The following is a 21250-nucleotide window of genomic DNA, read 5'->3' on the forward strand; positions in this document are numbered from 1 at the left end:
TTTTTTGCTCTTAAAAACCCTTATTACACTCTGTGTTGTTTGGGGATTTCTCTAATTCTCAACCATGTTAGAGTGAAACCATGTTATAGAAGTGCCGTGTTATACGGGGGTTACCTGTATATGTAAATCAAACCACCATACTGCATACCTTAAACTTATACAGTGACATATGTCAATTATTTCTCAATGAGAATGGAAGAAAACATTCCGTGTAATCATATATTTTAAATGTTCATTACAAAATTATGTGGTGTGCTACTTGTGGCTTGAAAATAGCTAATTTAGTGTTGGGGATAGTTTATGCAATTTCAACCTAAACGCTCTACGCAGTGTGTGATATGTGTGTGCATGTGCACGTGGAAGTCTGTGTGTCACATGTCAATCTCACCTGGGACACTGGTCGTTGGGCGTCACGCTCCCCGCCAGACTCAGCTCTGGGACCAGCGTGGGTTCCCCGGGCTTCTTCCTGCCCTGGGCTGCTCTCTCCCGCACCTGTTGCTCCACCTCTGTCCGGTCAGCGGGCTCTGGGGGAACAGGTTTCACAGGGTCCTCCCCCGGATATGGCTCCTCTACCTCCTCGTCCACATGCTCTTCCACTGCTTGTTTCTTTTTCTTCTTCTTGGCCCTCTGTTGCGTAAGAGGAAAACTTATGACAAACAGGAATTTTGGAATTTCACTGAAGAGCACAGACTTCAGAATCAGACAGACGTGGTGCAAACCCAGCTCCACCTCTAGCAGCTGTGTGCACTCAGGCAGGTTATTAAACTACCTGACCGCTCCCTGCCTCAGTTTTCTCATCTACAAAATGGGGACAATCATAGGAAATTCCTCCCAGTGCTGTTGAAATGGGGTAATGCTTGTAAAGCACTATCACAGTGCCTGGCCCCTAGAAAGGGCTTAGAAAATGTTAGCTATTCATGTCACCATTAATATCTGTTCTAAAGGCCGAGGACACATCTTGAAATCAAAGTAAGGCTGTGAGCACAACTGGCAGTGCAGGTCACCATGACCTATTATTGCTCTTGGAGTCAATTTTTCAGTGTCATGTGCACAAAGTTACGTAGTTTTCTGAGGGAGACTCAGGAACATCAATGCCCTCCATTCAATGGGATAATGCATGTAAATGCTTGACACACATGAGCAATTACTGTATTATTACGTTTTTGTTCACTCAAATGGCCACAGAGTGATACCAGAGAACTATCTATGGAAAAAACTGCTCTGGTTTCGGCTAGCTCAGTAGCTTTTTAAACATGTGTAGTAGCTGGTTCACTCACTCGTTCCTTTGTCCCCTAGCGAGGGGGCAGGGAGGGTGACAGAGCAGAGCCAGCAGGGCACCCCAGTCTGCCAGCCCTCCTCCTGTCTCATTGGCGGCCCTCCCAGACCCTTCTCTTCCCCAAGGTCAGCCCTGCTTAGGGGTGAGTGACTGTGTACAAACTTGGGCTTTCTTCCAGGCTTTCCACTGCTGATACGCAGTTCTGTATTCTTCCATCTTCTGTTCGTACTCTTCCAAGTGCTCTTCCAACAATTCACTTATTTCAGCTTGAATTTCTGCTTCATAGGCCTCTTCATCTGCTTTCTGGTCCACTTTTTCCCTTTAAAATAATTTACAATACCTTCGTTATTTCTTGAAATTAAATAATAGACTAATAATAACAGCAAACACCTGTATCAGGCTTGCTTTGTGGCGGGTCCTCTTCTAAAAGCTCTGCACATGTTAGCTTACCACCCTGTGAAGCAGAGGCTGTTGTCATCCACATGTTATACACGAGGAGACTGAGGTCCAGAGAGGTTAAGTAACTTGCCCAAGAACACACAGTTGGTGAGTGGAGGGGCTGAAATATGAGCCCAATATACTTAGCATTAAGCAAAAATGCCACCGAGTTAAATGATCCCGATGCCATACTGGCATGGTGCCCATAGGTTCTCAGCCGAGAGTGGTAGAGGTTTTATTGTAGTTACTTTATTAATTCTTCAAGTCTCTCAGGTACCACTTCACTATAATTGTTGCTACCAAGTCCCTGAGTCCATTTTTTTTTTTACTCTGCATTGATAATTTGAGTCTTCCTTTGATGATTCTGCCAACACTCCATCCGGGGATCAGTCCAACCCAAAACAGTGTTTCCAAAAGTGTGTTCTGTGGGACACCAGTTATCTGAGATGCCCTACAAAAAGGTTCTGGGGCCAAATCAAACCAGCCTGAGATTAAACAAATGTAAAAGGTTCCTTATTGCTCATCTGTGCAGAGCCCTTTCTATGTTAACAGGCAGTGTGCCTCCAGGAGTTGGGTGGCCAACATGCTTGCCCAACACATCACATCCAACACATCACACTCAGAAACATCACGCCCAACACATCACCCCTAACACTTCACACCCAACACATCACACCCAATACATCACACCCAACACATCACTCCCAACACATCACCCCTAACACTTCACACCCAACACATCACACCCAACAGACACATCACACCCAACACATCACTCCCAACACATCACCCCCAACACTTCACACCTAACACATCACACCCAATACATCACCCCCAACACATCACCCCCAACACTTCACACCCAACACATCACACCCAATACATCACACCCAACACATCACCCCCAACACTTCACACCCAACACATCACACCCAACAGACACATCACACCCAACACATCACTCCCAACACACCACCCCCAACACTTCACACCCAACACATTGCACCCAATACATCACACCCAACACATCACACCCAACAAACATCACACCCAACACATCACACCTAGCACTTTGAGACTGTTGCAATTCATTGCCTGTGCTTATCTCCTAATGCGGTCAAGTCAGGTCAATGCAGTCTGGCCTCTTAAAGTTTCCTGTCCCTTTTAGACAAACTTAGTCAAGTGTCTAGAGCTGACAAATATTTGCTATGTACACGTGTGACCGGTGGTTTAGCAATTAACAGTCCTCTTACTGATTTCTAAGGATTCTACTGAAGAAATCACTTTGGGAGCACTGTGGCACCTGAAATTTATAAACATTGGGGGAAATCTGGCTCAAAATTTAGTTCCATCACTGATATAGAGCACCATTCACTATTCTCCTTGTTATGCAGATACATGAAAAAGCTGGGTGCAATTTGGATACTTTTGCAGGAAAGAAACTCTGCTGTATCATAAGGTGGCTAGGTGAACCAAGAATGTGAATAGAGGGCACTCCAAGAGAATTGAGGAGACAGCACTTATGGGGGGAAAGGGGTGTTAAGTGTCCCAAAAAGGAAGTTTGCAACCTAGAGGGGACCTGAAGGGTAAATTTCCTATAAATTTTAGATTATCCTAAACTTAAGAAAGGAAGCAAGGAGAAAACAATGTGGTAAATATTTATGTTCTACTTTGGGTGGGAAGGGTAGCATGGGAGATGGCATTTAGAAGCAGAAACACTGGAATGTCTGCAAGACATCCATGGTTTCTGTGCAAGAGACTATTTGAATTTGTTTTTTATTAACTAATATTAACTGAGCAGACACAAAGTGGCAGGTGCTCTGTTGGGGACCAGAAATCCAGTGGTGACAAGGTCCCAACCCTTATAAAGCATGTTTATATTTGTCCTGGAAAATGTGGGGTGTTTTCTCAGTTGTATGATGGTCACCAACCCCATCACAATTTGTGATACCTTTGGCTAAAATACCACTGTTTTCAAGGCAATTTATCAGATCATTGCCCACATTTACCACTTTTTGTGTAGTTATACAGGCACCACTTATTCAGAAGAAACAATCAGGAAGGGACAAAAACCAACAGAGACACTCTTGAATTAATATACAGAACTTGGTTTTGCTGTGATAACTGTGCTCTTCACTGTGTATTAAAGCCTGGTGAAATCCAGTTCAAAAACTGACAAAAGCCTTGAACAGACACTTCCTCATAAAAGAGGAAATCAAGATGGCCATTGCATGTATGAGAAATATAAATTAAGACATATCATCAACAAAACATAATCTCATCCTATTAAAAAAAAAGACATATCATTAGCTTGGTACAATGTTAAGGTTTGACAGCACCAAGTGATAAGGATGATATGGGTAATATAGAACTATGGGAACACTAGTGAAAGTATAAATTAGCACAACCACTCTAGAAAAATGTTTGGAATCAGCATGTAAATATTTGGAGAAGCGCATCCCCTAAGACCTAACAATTTCACTTCCAGGTATATTTCTGGAAAACGTAGGCACATGTACTCTAAAAGACATGTACAAAAATGTCTGCAAAAGTGAAAAATGGGAACAGTTGAAAAATGGAATCAACTCACATGTCCATCAACAGTAAAATGGACAAACTTTGTAATATTCATATAATGAAGAATTAATACGACAAAGAAAATTAACTACAGCTATGTGCCATAAAGCAGATAAATCTCACATAGTATTAAAGAAAAGAAAAAAGTGTGCATTCACTAAAGAATCTATACAATATACTTTCATTTATGGAAAAGTCAAATACGGCAATATGAAACTATATATCCTTAGGGATTACACATAGATGGCAAACACTGATCATAAAAGCCCAACTAATGGTTAGTGCTGGGATGGGGAGGATGTAGGTGGGTTAGGAACATGGGGGCTGCCTGATACTGATACTGTTCTTTTCCTTAACCTGGGGCGTCATTACAGGGTTATTCATTTATATTTTTTTGTAATACTTTTTTAAACTGTATTTATGTTTGATACATTTTTCTCTACGTATGATATAGCCCAATAAAACAATTTTTGAAAAAGACCTACTTTCTCAAGACAAGTTTCAAGGGTGTATTTGTAAACCTCTGGAACTCTCGAAGGGACTTCATTTCTTTCCAAACTTTTATGATGGTCTTAAGCAATATTCGATCTTTTTCTTGTTCAGCGTCACGCAGTTTTCTTGTTTGCCTATAAGATATAAAACATGGATATACATATAAAATTTATTTAAGTGTGTTTGCAGATTTAAAAAAGCTAATAATGCTATAGTGGATTGTGTATTTAGTTTAACAGCTACAATATTTCTCGAGTACTAGAAAATCAAAAATATGAATGCAAATATGAGAACAAAAAGACGCTGATCTGTTTGGAGAGGTTCTTTTCTTTGTTTTTTCCTAGGTGAAGCTGACTTCATTAAATTAAATTACCTTTTACAATTCTTATTAATAATATGCACCCTTAACAAACAGCCACCTTTGAAGCTATAAAAATAAAGGGCCCAGTAAACGCAGTTCTCCTGGACTAAATTATTGTAAGCATAGGGGAGCAAGCTGCTGTTCCAGTTAACAACAGATATGTTTATGTCTGTCTGTGCTAACACAAATCACAGGATCTACCGTTAGGAGTCGACGTAATGTACTGCATGCCTCGAAGAGTTTTCAGCGTGAATTAGATTAATAAGACTTTAGCTTGATTTGAAGAGCCATCCTTGGAAAATGCTGTCATTTTTATTTTTCATTATTATTTAAAGTGTTTGGCAATTATTTACTGCCTTCCTTTAAGCTCTCTCTACAACGGATCGCCAAATCCAGAACCCAAAGCTACTCTATTATGTAATTAATTAATTTGACTTTTTTTTTTGCCTTTGAGCAAATGCCAGCAGGATTCATAAGTGTCTAGGAGATAGGAGGCATCTCTGTCCTAGGGGAGTTTAGCTCAGGAGACAGACACAGACGATTATAGCGTACAGCAAATGACTATAACATACAATGTGAGATTTGCCTAAGGGGGTGTCTTAGGAAACCAAGGCAGCGTTTCGTGGATGAGCACCTCCTGAACTCCAGAAAGAAGGCTTGAGTTAGAGGTTGTACTTGTGATGACTTAGTCTGTGGAGATGGTACAAAGAAGCACATAATCATTCAACTGGCGACTGTGGAAAAGGAAGATTGCAGAAGATGACAGCCAGTTAGTGGTTGGGTGGCCAAGATTTGGGACCCTCTGAAGACCTTGGAAAAGCAAGAAAGCAGTGGACTAGAATAAGCAGCATTCTTCTTGAGGAGCAGTAAAGCGCTGTGGGTAAGGGCAAAGATGTTGGAACCAGACAACCCAGGTTTAAATCCCGGCTCTGTCATTTACTAGCTGGCATGTGTCTTTTCTGTCCCTATGTATGACACAAGCGTGTACCTAGGATTAATGAGTACTGTTTCAGGTACTGTTTCAAGTACTGTTTCAGTTTAGTAAACTGTATCATGCAGCAGTATCATCTTACAGCTGGATTTTAAAATTCAACGTTGTTTTATCCATATCGATACATGCAGACCTCATTCAGTCATGTTTTAACTGTGGTGTAGACATTCAGTGGAAGACTCTAGTAGATGTGTTCATTGGTATGGGGTTGTTTCTAGTTTTTTGTAAATGATGCTATGAAGTCCTGGCACACACCTCCATGTGCACCTGGCTTCTTAGGAGTACACACATCTGAAGTGGACCTGCTTGCTGGGTTCCTGGGTGACGGCATTTCAACACTTTGCTTGTCTGTGGCCAGGCTGCTCCCTCAAGTGGTGGCTGTAGCAATATTTATTTCCACCAGCAGAGTGTCCGAGTTACAACATCCTGCATCCTCATTCTTTCATACTGGACTTCAAATGTGGTGTTAATATGATGGTATATCTCATTACTTCACTTGGGGGAATTTCACATGTAGTCAGTGCATTCAGAAAAACTGATAAAATAAACTCTCAGCAAGTATACATCAAACAGAAGAAAAAAAAAGAAAGCAGAAGGTACAATTACAGCCTTTACTCACCGAATTTCAGATTTATACTCCTTGATGGCTTTTTGGGTTATATGAGTTTTTGCTGGATCAAGTCCTGTCTGAACAGCATTTCTTAGCGCTTGAAGCTTAAAAAGATATGGATACAAGTTTTGAGTTAGACACTCTACTCCCTACTGCAAGCTATGTGCCCAGACCCAGCCACTTCTCCGGGACAAAATGATGCTAGCAATCTGAATGGGAGTTCAACCATCCAGCAGTCTCCAGGCTTTCACCAAAATGAATTTTGACAGAGAGCTATTTCTTCTATTCTTGAAAAAAAAAAAAAAAAGGAATACTAAAGAACAGCGTATGTCCATCCTTGTTGTATGGCCCTGATGATCAAGCTACTCATGAGAAATGTTATTTTTGTGTACATCTCAGAAACCAGTTTTCTTTCAAGGCTAAAAGTGGATCTCTGGGTCCCAGACACACAATGATTTTCTTATAATGTGAAGAGATGATAGAATTATAGGTTCATAAAAGGAGGTATCGTGGCTTTATTTCTTATCTCAGTAAGTTTGAAAGTTAGGGTATAAGACTAAAATTGCCTATAGTCAAAATTGCCTGTGAAAATACTATGGACTAGTATTACATTGGAAATAAATCCAGAACGGATAGCCATTTCTTTGAGCATCAGTTGAAACAACTGACTTGTGTTTAGGTACTATGTTATGGGAAATTACATATAAAAATGAGAAGATTTCTAAGGACAGAGAAATTCTTACGCCATGGATAGTCTCAGCATTTGAGACCCCATAAGCAGGACACAGCCATGTACCTTCTTCCATCTCATCCCCACTCCTGGTGGGTGAGGTCACTTGTGCAATATACACAAATCTTTCTCTTTAAACCAAGTATGTGCCACTGATTTTGCATGTGTTAGTACATCGTCACACCCTTCCTTTTGCCTCTAGGTAGGACATGTCATGCATCCTAGATAGAGGGACCATGTGAAAGAGGCACAGGAGTATTTTCTGCTGGAGGTATTTTGTTGTTCGGGCTCATCAGAAGAACCAGCCCTGCCAATAAGAAGCGTGGAAGTGTGTACCTTATCAGTAAGAAATGTTGCCTTGCTTCTCTGGTGTCTTGCAAGGTACTGGTCATATAACTGGGCCAGCTTGGCTGCCAAAACATGCTCTCGGCTAAAGCAGGGATGGTGAGTGAAGATTAACCCTGAAATATCAATGTCCAGTTGGAAGTTTCCAGGAGAGTCTCCAGATCCAATCATATGCTTACTTTTGTGCACATATCTGACCGCCTGCCAAAGAGAACAGAGTGTGGGGGGGAAACAGTTAAAGGTCTCAGTAGGTAATGATGTAATGAGCAATAGGAAGACAGTCAGACACAAAATACCTCCTACCCTGGTCAAGCCAGGAGGAAGATGCTTGTTTCCCTATTTCCTGGAGGTTTTATGGGCCTGTCCTTTTCCAAATACTTGAAAAGTGCAATGAAAGACCAGGAGTTAGGAAAGAAACCATTTCAATTTTGTTTTGAAATCTTTTAGATTTTCTCCTAATCTTTGTCATTCTTGAAATCTTGGGTTTTGTAGCTGGTGAGCTTGGAATTCTTTCAATGAGAGAAACATAGATTCTAGTTCAAACTGATCATTATTTGGATCATAGATGTACTCTCCATGTACAAAGTAACAGAGGAAGAGGGAGGTGGAGCAGCTGAGTGTGTAGAAAATAGGAATAGAAATTTCCATTGGGACTTGCCTGGATCGCTTGCTGGTGTATTGTGTGTCTGATAAATATTTCTTTGTTTTTATTCCATAAAATCTTCAAGATACTGTACATCAATCACTACTGCTTTTGTGGGAATCTAGTTTCTGAGGTTGGGCAACTCCAACGTGGAGAAGTGACTTTTGGATTTTGTGTCTTCATTTCCATTGTAGACACTGAGTCTAACTGGGAAGTGGGCTTCGAGACACATCACACCAGCCTCCCTTTTTGCTGAGGGGAGATTCTGGAAGCTATTTATGTTAGTTGGAAAACGATAATATAGAATTATGTAACACAAGTGTATTGTTTACAAGTTACGAGGTTAAGCGGAAGTTGCAAAAACTCTGGTCAGATTGAAGCTTCTGTTCTTCATACTGTGGGTAACATGTCTAGTAATCTCTTCACTTAATTCTTCTTTGTAGCATCATGCAAAGATGCTGAATTGGGGCCAGAAGCCTTAGATGCTGGCTCTGGCTCTAACTCTAACGTGCTCTGGAATCTTGGGCAGGTCATTGCACTTCTCTGTGCCTCTATTTCTTCATCTGTGGAAATGGAAAGCTGAGGAAAAAAGATTCACTTAGCATTTTGTAGGTCACTAGGCATCATACAAAGCACTTTGCATATGTCATCTGATTTATTCCACAAAGATGAATGGCTGTCTACAATTAGTGGGTCCTGTCTTCAAGCAGCTACCGATTTAGAGGGAAGATGGAGGTTTGATCTTTATAACATGAGGCAAAAAGTATAAAGCCTGGGTGTATACAGGAAGGCGTGGAACAGGAGGTGTGGACTCCAGACCTTAGAATCCTAGGATTATAAGACTCCAACATTCTCCCCGATCAGATTAAGAACAGAAAAGGGCGGTCCAGCTTGTGTGTGTGTGTGTGTGTGTGTGTGTGTGTGTGTGTTCAAGTATGTATGTACAGAAATGTACTCACATTTGTTATATAGTGTGATCTGCTTTTCAGTTACTATTAGTCATCGAAATAGTGTCAGTATTTGCATTAGTCATTGAGATAGTATCAATATTTGCATTTACAGGATATACTTGAGTCTTAATTTACCAGTCAATTGGTCTCGATGTGTTGTTGCTTGCTTTGTACTGGTATTGACAAATAAAAATATATGAGTTTATTCCTTTTTAGCCATTTAATTTCATACTCCCCCCACCTCCCCGATTAATAGACTATTAAAGTATATTTGGGACTTATGATTTCCTGTAGGACTCCAGTAGAGTGTATCCTGCATTTATTTTAATAAAACAACAAGTTTTTTCCTATAAAATAACATTGCCTGTCTTTGATGAGAAGATCTACAGACTTTTTATTTTTAAAAATCTCCTTGTAAAACCGGGATGTGTTTACAAATACGGTGGGCTTCAATAGGAATGGATTGACTATGTCTCAGTACCTTCAAAATATAATGAACTGAAGCTCCATTTGGATTTCTAGGGCAGAACAGCCACCCCTACATGCATGATATTCCACCGATATTTGATTCATCATGAAAGTCCTACTACTGGTCATTCAGATCCTTACACTTTAGACTGCAACACGACAGCCTGCTTCTTTTCTCTTTCGTTCGGGTAAAAGTATTCATTTATAACCTGCACTCATGTTAAACATTTTTAATTTGCACGGGATCATTATGTATCCTATGACCAGCCAGACTACCTGGATTCATTTAAAATTCCCACCTCCCAAAGACATGTACAGATAAACATCACTCCATAGACTCAGTGGAAAATTCCTCTCTGATTGCTTTGCTCCTGCTGGTTCTTGCCTTGACTTTCCTTTACCACAGAGTTATGAGATCACTCAGGGTGTGGCTCTCAGGTTCCATCTTGTACTCTTCTTGGTATGAGTAAGTAACGTTGGTAGCATGGTTCTAATTACTTGAAATATTACCTAGGGTACCTATACTTTGCGTCTACTTCCCCAAGTTCAAAGGATTGCTGGTGGTCTCTGCCTTCAGCTCAGCTCAACCAAGGAAAAAGAGCTTCCATGACTTCTGGTAGTCAATGGGCGGGCCGCTCAAAAAACCACAACTCTCTTCCTATTAGGGAGAAAGATCCCTGGTTCCTTGTCTTTCTTTTTGTTATATCTGTTGTCCTTTTTTATAGACTGAGAACAGTCATGAAAACAGTAGCAACAATGTCTCAAGAATAAATAATATTTACAGGGCATATTATTTTAAATTTGAAATTGATTTGATTCTTCAATCTTCAACTGAAAACTGAAAACCAGAACTATCAGAAGTGATGCACATGGATTATCTGCTGATGTTCTCAGCATGTGCAGAGATGCATGCCAATGGAGAGATATTTTTTTTTTTAAGTTGTACAGAAAAAGAATAATCACTGGTGGGATTATAATACAACTGTCTACAATTGCCCTGGGAAAAAATAATAACAGCAAAGCCTGAATCCGGCCCAGAGCCTGGTCTTCCCTGGGAAGCTTTCTCATCTCCTGGGCATGTCTCTAAGACATGAGCTGGGTGAGCATGAGCTGAGTCTCCCTTACAACTGACCAGCTTGTCCTTGTAATAACATGACCTCTGGGGACAAATACGGAGTTTACTTTGGAGTTGCTAAGCTTAGGTTATCAAGGGTCATAGACTCTAACACATGGAGAATTCTGGCCTACACGCAATAGGAGAGAATGAGGCCAGTCAATATTCACAGAGAACCAGAGAAAAGAGAGCTGGAGAGAGACCTGCCAGCATCAAGTTCCTGGTCCCAGCCCTTGATGCCCTGGTTTCTAACCGCCCTCCTACAACTTAATGATTTGTCTCTAGATCTTTCCCAGTTTTGTAAGCCACCAAATTTGCATTGGAATTCTGTTATTTGCAGCTCAGAGAATGCTGAGTAATGCAGTACTTGTAATGGGTGGTGAGCAATGCTTCTGTGAAAAATTGGTGAGAAGAGTGGAAGGGGAAAGTGATAATTTTATCAAGTGGTAACTAACAAGGAGGTTGGAATCATGATACATTCCTCAAATCGGTAAGCAGTTTTGAAAAGGGGAGGCCCCTACACATTTGTCTCTGAGAATGCCATTCTGACTTACAACACTTGATGACAGTTCCATCTCCCCACACTAGGGGCAAAGTCTGTCTGTGGTCAAGTTTGAATGTTGATACCTCTTTATTCCCAGAGTTTAGCAAGAATATAGTAGACTTTTAATTAAGGATGGAAAGAATAAAATGGAAGGAAAGCAAGAGGGAAGGAAGGAAGCTTTTTGGACTGCTTTCAACAACTCTACTTTGCTGTCACAATTAGACAAACGGCATTTTATAGTTTTTTATGTTTTACCTGCCATGTCCCACTTGGCATTTTTATTTTTCAGTTTTGGATTCGTTCCTTCTTAAGAGGTTTTAAATCACATTCTTTCTCATTTGAGGATTAGTTTTGTTCTTTTTACAATATCTAATCTGTTTTTGCATTTCTTTAACTTTCGGGTCTCTAAAAGTGGATCTCAGTTTAAGAACAGTAGAATATTTCACTTTTAAGAACTACTTTTTTGCCCCTCCTCTGTAATTAAAGAAAATGTTCAAAGAAGTAGGGCTGAATTCCAGCTCCCTTCTAAATAAAGCTCCTACATTAGCTAATACAATTCATCATCTGAATTGGCAGTCTAGTATGTTTAACCTAAGAACAACTGGGCTTGGCTCTAATTGGGGAGGGGCTTCAGTCAACCCTGCTGGGTTTGATTAGCATCTGTCCTGACAGCTCTGGGGCATAAATTCCTCAAGGCTCCATTAAGGGCCCAAGAAACTGCTAATTCCTGACCTAGCACATGACTTGGTTTTCTGTAACTTGGGTGCCAGGATTAAACTAGGCCCGAGGAAAGCTACTGTTTTGCAGGAAAGATAGCTGAGAAGAGGAATAGAAAAGAAGGAATTTCTTCCAGATGTATTCCACTCAGTGAAATCATTTTAAAGATGTTCAATTCACGCTTGTATTGTGCTGTTCCTATGTGCCAGACTTCCTGCTAAGTGTTAGGGTTAGAAGAAGGATAAAACCGAGTCTTTGCCCTTGAGTTACTTCCAGGGTAGTACTTTCCTTGAGTCACTTCCCCACTCTCCCATCTTCACTGGCTCCTTCCCAAGAAAGAAGGAAGAATGTATCTAATTGATGAGTTAAATAGAGCCCAAGTACAGGTCCCTGCTGGACAAAGTAACCTGTGGCCTTTGGCTATCCCTTCTTAGCTCTGTCCTGGAGAGTCTGCTCACTGGCTCCCTTGTGGTGAGTTCATTGGGGGCAGTTCTATAGCTGCTCAGTTTGTGTCTAGACAGGGAACATAACTCATGGGAGATGGAGCAGGAAGCCCATCTTGTCTTGGTCCCAAGTGGCATTCTGCCATCCAGTTCTACCCTCAGTGCAGCTGATGTCTATAGCCCTCACTGACCTCTCTGCATCTCTCAGTTAGTTCAGAACTTCTCAAGGAGACAGATAAGATTAATTGACTCCCTCAATACTCTACTCTTCATAGTAATTTCTATTTTCTAATTTTAATCCATAATATAGCGTTTCATTATATCTGTGTTCTATGCTGAAATGGAGGGATAGATGAAGAGATAGACCGATGGATTACTAGATATGTGCATAAATTGATACTGCCTCAATTACTAATTATGTGATATATCTTTGTCATGTAAGCAAATAGATGATAAATCCCTCATGGGCTAAAACCTAGGTTTGTGCTTGTTTTGTGAATCTAGTACCAGGATCACATTTGTGCACTAAGTAGCCACTTGTTAATACTCGTCTGTAATGACAGTATTTTATAGAAATTCACAATTTAAGAAAAGGGCATATGAGAACATTGTCTCAGTACTCACACTGAACCTATGAGGTAGAGAAGATTATTATTATTATTATTTTTCAATTAAGGAAACAGGTCCAGAGAGGTATAGGGGACCCGCCCAAAGCCACAGAATAGTTGGCAGTACACCTGACTCCGCTCTCGTTCTCTGACTTGCCCCTGTGTTTTTTCTCTGTGCATCACCCGCTTTACAGAATGATCATTATATCCCCTCCTTCTGTGTTACTTTATCAGTGTTGAAATGTCAAAAGTGTATAATTATACAGGTTTCCGAAAGAGGTTATGCTTGCTCAACACTGCAGGAAAGCAAGAATGATATAATTAAACATGACGGTGGACCACTGGCCTGTTTAGCACTGACTGAGCTGTTCTAAGCACTTACCTATATTGTCTCAACCAATCTGCCCAACAATCCTACAGATAGACCTATTATTATGCCCACTTTACAGATGAAGACATTGCAGCAAAGAGAGATTGAGGGCCAAGTTTGCCCAAGGAGTGGCAGAGCCAGGATTCAAATCGAGCAGCCAGATACCAAAGCTTTGGGAAATACAATAGGAAGGATTTGCAGGGATAGAAAACTTCCAGTTACATAATAAAGCCACAGTAAGTGGGAAGTAATCCTGCAGCAGATGTAAGATGATGGAAAGAAAAGAAAAATAAGGGCAACTACTCTGGATTTGCAAATAAAGAAGATGCTTAGTCATTGCTGCCTGGGAAACTACTCCATGGGTTAAGACAGGATTAACCCAGGTGAGCACAGTAGGATCTCTCTTATAAATATGCCTGCTGTTTGTTCTTTATGTGTAAGATAGTGAATCATTTTAAAAATAAAATCAAAGAAGAATGTTACAAGTACAGCATTCCAAGCTATTCAAGAAGCAAAGCACTTACAAGCAAATTCATGTATTAAAAATGGGGAGGGGGTGTTTTACCTTTTTATACATGGTTTCCAGTTCCACCTTCATGTCTCGCTCCTGTGCCAACACTGGTGGTCGTGAAGGAAACAGCTTGATGGGGTTTGGCAGTGCTAGGATTCTGCCATCATCTCCGAACCATTTTCTATCCTGAGGATCAAGCAGAGGGAAGGACAACATTTTCTTCTAATTGGACAGAATATGGTTTACAAAATAAACGTTGGCAGGGAACTTCTATGTCAACATACACATCTCACGGACCGTCCCCCTTTCCCAACAGATCTTCTCAAGTCTCTGTTTCCATTAGAAATTGAGTCTTGGGGGATCAAATGCATGGTGATGGAAGGAGAACTGACTCTGGGTGGTGAACACACAATGGGATTTATAGACGATGCAATACAGAATTGTACACCTGAAATCTATGTAATGTTACTAACAAATGTCACCCCAATAAATTAAAAAAAAAAAAAAAAGAAATCGAGTCTTCACTAATGCCCCCATAATTAATTTAAGATATACACCCCTCCAAGAAAAGCTTAAGAAAAAGCTGGCATGAACGCTTACAAAAACATTTATTTTCTATTCATTAAAAATGTAAGGGGGGAAAAAAAAAAGCGCAGGAGGAAAACAATTGAGAACATTCTGTCTTTGGACCATTAAACACTTCTGTGAACCGGGAAAACGGTGCCAATATCTGATGTAGCAGAAGCCCACACCCCGCGGGCAAAGGATGGGTTTTGAGCCGTGGAGCTCAGTGTATATACTGTCTACACACAGTAGGCACACTCAGCAGGAAGCGGTCCGCGGCGCAGTGGCGGCCCCACCCGGAGGGAGCCCGCCCCCCCGCCCCCCCCGCCCCCTCCCCCGCCCCCCCGCCCCCCCCCGCCCCCCCCCCCGCCCCCCCGCCCGCGCTGGCGCCCCCGGGGCGCGGGGCTGCGCTCACCGCGTCCTGCGCCAGCAGCCGGTGCTCCGCCGCGTTCCGAGTGGCGCGCGGCACTTCCGGCCTCGCCCCGCTGTACAAGCCTTCGTCCTCCAGGAATCTGGGCTGCACGTTCTCAGGCAGCTTTCTGCGGGTAGGCACTAGATAAGTCGTAAACACACGCAGCGCCGTTAGTGCCCACCCGGCCGCCCCAAGCGCGACTGGGTGAATTAAAACAACCGCCCGAGAGTGCATTTCCGTGCCTGGGAAATGCACACCTTCCCAATCAATGTCTGGAAGCAGAACGAAGAGGAACGTGTTTCCGTGCAACGTCCTGTTGCCGAATGATGAGATAATCCAGTGCCTACGTTGCCAGCCTGACAGACCGAGGTCAAAGGACCCGCTCGAGGGCTCGGAAGGGGACAGGAGTGAGGGCAGGCACTTCTTTGAACTCCTGTGCACAGAAGGAATGCTGGTATCCTTTCCAGCGGGTTCTTGGGGGAGTTCAGTGAGGTAGCCTAGGAGGAAACGCTCTGGCCAGGGAAGAGCAGGTTTGAGGAAGCTGGCCCCCACCTCACTGGTTCCCTGGCTGGCTCATTCACAGGGCCGCCCTGTGCCGGGCACGCGGGAGGTGCCGTGCAGTGCGGGGGGTGACAGGCCGCAGAGGTCAAGTAGGTCTGAAGATCATTTCTGAGAACGGTCAGTGCGGCGAAGACGATGTATGTGGGACGGTAACGCAGGGCCAGGAGGGAGTAAACCTGAGCCAGAGCAGCGAGGAAGGCCGTTGCTCAGGGCCCTGCATTTGCACTGACGCCTGAAGGCTGGGGACGAAGGCGGCCCACGGTGAGGGGCCAAGGAAGCGTGGTTGCACAAAGGGATAGCGGGTACCAAGGCATGGGCGTTCTGGAACAGGGAACACCCGGCAGGCCTGGTGCGGCGTCATGGGCAGTGTCTGGACGCCCTCGGTGGGGAGGCGGGAAAGCCAGGTCACGGCCGAGCTGGGGGCTGTTCACAGGGTGGGATCACTGAGGGCCCCTCGCTGGGGAGTAATGCGAGCAGATGTTCATCTCTAAAGGAACACTGGGTCTGCTGGGGTGGCAGGGGAGGGAGGGGAGAAATAGAGGAGAAGCTGGCAGATGGTGACCTGTGAGGGTTGCATGAAGTTTGGGAATTAATGATTGAAGACGGAGACTCGTTTTTGTTTCATGATCATCTTACTCGAAACCACTCCAGATTCCTGAATCTGCTCCTTTTCCTGTGTGTGGCCATTGGGACACACCCACAAAAATCAACTAATGCCAGTATTCCTAGAAAAACTTATCTCTGAGTCCTTAGAAAACGTGGGGCAAGCTATTGTCTTACTCATTTTCCTCTTTCCCACCCCTCCATGTATGTGTCTAGACATCACTAATCCAGTGGTCTTCAAAATGTTTCATTAGAACATTTCTGGGGGACTGGCCCAATAGCGGGTGTTTATTTATTATGCGTGCACTATTGTGTGTACAAAATTAAATTAGGGAAGGATGAGATTCAAAATACGTGTAAGTGGAGGTCCTGGTGTTTTCTTCCTCCGTCCGTAGGGTGATCACACTCTGCTTTGGGAAACCATTCTCTAAATAACACCAGCAACAGTGACAAGGTATCATTTTTGATCCCTTGCCATGTGCCGGTCACTTCACTCATAGGATTTCCTCCAGGCTCAGAATAAAAATGCATGCCTAGCGTCATCTTATAGGTAGTTTCATTTCCTCCTGTCTTTAGCCGAGGCCCCTGAGAATGGAGGAACTCTCTCATGAAGGCAGACTGGGTCTGTGTGTCTCCACAAGACCTGTTGGCTTGGCCATGGGGTCAGCTCCTCACAGGGCCCTCCCTCCAGGTCAGAGCAAGGTGGAAGATGGAGCCATGCTCCGATCCCGCAGAGCAGCCTCAGTGCAGCCAGGACGCCCTCAGCCTCTTCCTCAGCCCCCGCCAACTCCTAGTTTCAGCCAGTCTGGAGTCTAACCTCTATTCTAACCCAGGTGGTTCCAGGAAGAGGCCTAACAGTGAGTCCTCTGAGCAAAAACACAAGTGACGTAGCTCCTCCTTGGGCAAGGCTGCTGCCAATGCATTTCTCCGTACGCCCAGGAAGCACCAGGATGCATTGTGCTAGGTGTGTGGCCGCTGGAGCGGGCCACCTAGATGAGAAACCTGCCTCCCTCCCTTTACTAGCTTTATGGCCTTGGGCCAGTTCTCCAATTTCTCTGAGCTTCTACTTCTTCATCTGTAAAGTGGGCATAAAAAGCAACATCTCTCCAGCTCTGGTGTGGGGCCACATAAGTGGATATACATTAAGTGCTGAAAAGAGTACTTGGAGTACGTGCACAAAATGTATTCACTGCTGCTACTATTATTAGTATGGAAAAGTAATAACCATTGGGCATTATTGCCAGCTACCTACTTTACAAGGAAACTTGGGATGGCCAACACATTCCAATACTTTAAACATACGTGATTCAAAACCACACAATAACTTATCCTTGGCTCAGCATTTAATTGGAACTCAGGTAGAACAAGACAGATGAAAAGAAATCCAACTCCAAGTGAGGAGAGTGCAGGCCCCTTCCCAGCCTGATGGGGCTCTTTTACAGGACTGAGGTTGCCCTGCCATTTTAAGGGTGAACTGCTAACTGGGGCGATCCCTCAGGGGCACTAGGAGGACAGGAAAGTCCAGGGGGAGAAAAGAGCAAAGGGAAACCCAGGGCAGAAAGGAAGCAAGGAGTAGTAAGTAGGAGTTAGTCAAATGGTCCTGCTCTAGTACGCTGGCCATTTCCCCATGGTGAGGAATCTCCACCAGCCTGCCTTCTGGCACACAGCTCCTCAAACCCTTGGAATCTCCAAAGCGATAACTGTCTATGCTTTTATATGCTAACGAGATGACTCCTGAAGAGTGAGGACAGGTGCCGGTGGCCAGGGAACCAACTGGTGTGAGCAGAGGGTTGGGACTTTCAGCATCTCCCTCCTTCTACTCCCACCTCTGGGAGAGGAGAGGGACACAAAGACTAGACATTGAATGAGTCTCCAGTGGCAGTGACTTAATCCATCATGTCTACATAATGAAGCCTCCATACAAATCCTAACTGAAGTGGTTGGGAGAGCTTCTGGTGTGGTGAGGCCCTGGGAGGGTGGTGTGCCTAGTGTGGGCTGGAAGCTCCATGCCGCTTCCCACATACCTGCCCTATGCGTCTCTTTACCTGTATTCTCTATTGTATCCTTTATTATATCATGAACTAGTAAATCTAAGTGTTTCCTTGAGTTCTATGGAGTGTTATATCAAATTATGGAACCGAAGAGGGAGTCATGGTGTGGGGACAAAGCCCCAAAAAACAGTTTCCAGGCTCTCGGCCTCACATAGAAAGGTGCTGGCTCGGGTAGTAAATGGCCATCACCTGTAATCAGATGGCCATCAGCTGTGGCTAGTTGGCCATCAGCTGTAACCCATAAACCATTGGCCACTAATATAACTGCCGTGGCTACGCTAGCAGCAAATGGGGGCTAGCAAGAGCGATTGCAGAGAGGCGGATGCCGCCGGTGAGAATATAGTGATGACTCCCCTACCTATGGCTCTGTGGGTGTTCCTTTTTGGCCTCACCGTGTCCTGCGTTCTTATGTGGGGAGCGGGAGCAGAGACCCCGCCTGCCGTCCTGCACGACAGGTGGAAGCCCTGGTTTGTAGCAAAGTTGGGTAGAAATGTGTGTCACCTGGGAACTCGCTGCGTGCTGTTGGCATCTGAAGCAGCAGGAAGTCTTGAGGGACTGAGCCCTTTGTGAGTTCTGCGCTGACCCCTGGCAGACTGTGTCAGAATGGAATTGTAGGACACACAATTGGCTTTGGAGAATTGGTTGTTGTAGGTAAAAATGCACACCTCTGGGCACAGAAGTGTTCTAGAATATTGGGTGTGAGTAGAGTATGAAACAGTTCTTCCTTTTCCTCGCCTGAAACTCAGAGTCTCATGTCCTTTCAGCCTCCAGCACTGCTCACTGAGGTGATGAAGGGGCTCCCATGGCATCCGGAGATGTCTCCTGCTGTCTGTAAGTGTTGGTCGGATAGATATTTATCCATGTTCTACATTTTTTGTCTGAATTTATGTCTGGATTAAATCAGATTTGAAATTGGGATCAGTGGTGGCAATTGGGCAACTTAGACACCAGTCATTTCATTTGAAAGAAAATGGAGTTGAGCCGGAAGATAGAAAGAGCCAGTACCTGTTGTCCTGCTGGGTACGAAAAGGATTTCTTTCTCCTGCAGCCGAGCATGGACGCTTTCATAGTCTGCAGGTCCAACTGCCACGAAATCCCCAGCCGCGTGGTCTAAACCCAATAGGAAGTCCTCGGCATATTTATCGTTAAGCAGCTCTTCTTCATCCTGCATCATGTTAAAAAATAAGAAAAAAAATCGTGCTAAGATGATGGGTTTACGTAGAAAAAATAATTAAAGAAATTAAACCCATCAAACAGTATACCCTAAAGTTATCTTTCCTCTTTCATTTATTTTTTTTTAAAATGAAAGCGTAAAACTGCATGGCCTTTCATATTTACCAAGTGGATTTTCTTTGTTTTTCACTAATCCACGTACTTGGAAACTGTCCAAATCAGAATGGGCTGAAGTCAGAAGAAACATGCTGAGTGGAGCAATTGAAACCTCAATACCTCTGGCCTCCTCAGAGGGTGCCTATTTAGTGACATTTATTTAAACAGCGTGGGTTACGTAGCGTCCTAAGCTGCCCCCTGGCACCGCCTCCCCTTTTCCCCCCACCCCCAGTGCAAAGGCACCAAGGGTAGAGGTTCCCGCTCTGCTCAGACAGCCTGGGCTTGAATCCCAGCTTCGACCCAGCTGCCTGGCGACTTCAGGGAGCTTAGCTGCCCTTCTGGTCCTTAATTTTCTCAGCGGTAAAATGGGGGTGTTCACAGAGATTACTTTTTTGGATTTTGTGAGGATAAAATTAAATGGCGCATATAAAAATTCTAAGCACAGAGTGTGTTAATGTTATTTCCCAAACTTCTCCGATTTTTTCTTCTCTTTCTCTTTCTTCCTCTTCGGCTCTTCCCTCTTATTTTTCTCCTTCTTTTTCTCCTCTCCCTTCTTTTTAAACGTTAAGCCTGGTGTTCGTTTATGAACAATATTTTTTAAAGTCCTGTGGAGACTTGCAGATAACGGAAGACACTGGTGGCAGCCTAGCTACCTGCCTCCTAGTATTTCCTCCCCAAGTATCCAAAACAATAAGAAGGGAGAAGTAAATCTACAGTGTAACTAAGCTCTCAGCATAACTTGAAAGCAGAGAATGCCAAAAAAACTCAAACAAGGAAAAGGAGGAAAAACCCATAATTTCAGTGTGTGATTTTTCTTGCTTCTGCCCCACCTCTGCTTTGTGGTGAGCAAAGGCACAAACACTAAGAAAAAATGCAGAAAAGACAGAAAAAGGAAGCTAATGAAGGAGTCTGCAGATGATCTAAAACTTCCAGCAGAAAGACTGAATCCACTTTGAGTGTGAAAATACAAAAAAAAGCGTCAGGTTAGACCAGAGCATGGACTCGAAGTACGTATGGTTTAAGAGGTCCGTTTTAGGAACACAGATTCCAGGGGAGAAAATGCAAAAGGAAAGAGAAGTGGCTTTTGGAGAGAAGTTATGATTTAAGTAGAAGCCCACGAATTCGTTGATCGGCCTGCCTTCTAATAGTGGCCCTGATCCTTCTCCCTTTCCGTGTGGGTGCTTAGTGACTTGCTGCTAGCGAGTAAAATACACGTGCGGCCGGGTAGCTTCTGACCCCAGGTCTTGCTTTCTCAGGTCACTAGCTTTGGGGGAAACCAGCTGGCACGTCATAGGGACACTCAGCAGCTTTACGGGAGGTCTGAACTGGGGCCTCCCCTCAGCAATGCCGGGCAGATGAGTGAGTGTCTTGAGAGCAAAACTTCCCGACTCGGTACAACCTTCAGGTGACTGCCATCTTGGCCACCTGTCTGCAACCTCCCGAGAGATGCTGAGGCTGAACAAGCTGAACATTGATTTGTAAAACAATTATCCTAGAACAAGCTGACGTATTCCCAAGCTTCCAGAGACCTAGGTAAGAAAT

General features: G+C 43.6%; 1 protein-coding gene across 12 annotated transcripts in view; it reads right to left on the reverse strand.

The window, feature by feature from the left end:
* The window catches only part of CC2D2A (coiled-coil and C2 domain containing 2A), a 113485-nt gene that overhangs the window by 59493 nt on the left and 32742 nt on the right, over nt 1-21250 (reverse strand). For all 12 annotated transcript variants that reach the window (XM_081055938.1, XM_081055936.1, XM_081055937.1 and 9 more), the window contains 8 exons: nt 19385-19544; nt 15168-15304; nt 14243-14374; nt 7812-8021; nt 6755-6849; nt 4777-4917; nt 1439-1595; nt 389-627 (listed from right to left, as the gene is read on the reverse strand). In XM_081055938.1, the coding sequence (XP_080912064.1) occupies nt 389-627; nt 1439-1595; nt 4777-4917; nt 6755-6849; nt 7812-8021; nt 14243-14374; nt 15168-15304; nt 19385-19544 (1271 nt within the window). The remainder of the gene's footprint in view (nt 1-388; nt 628-1438; nt 1596-4776; nt 4918-6754; nt 6850-7811; nt 8022-14242; nt 14375-15167; nt 15305-19384; nt 19545-21250) is intronic.

The sequence above is a fragment of the Rhinolophus hipposideros genome (genome assembly GCF_964194185.1).
Source record: "Rhinolophus hipposideros genome assembly, chromosome: 1".
NCBI classification, from domain to species: domain Eukaryota; kingdom Metazoa; phylum Chordata; class Mammalia; order Chiroptera; family Rhinolophidae; genus Rhinolophus; species Rhinolophus hipposideros.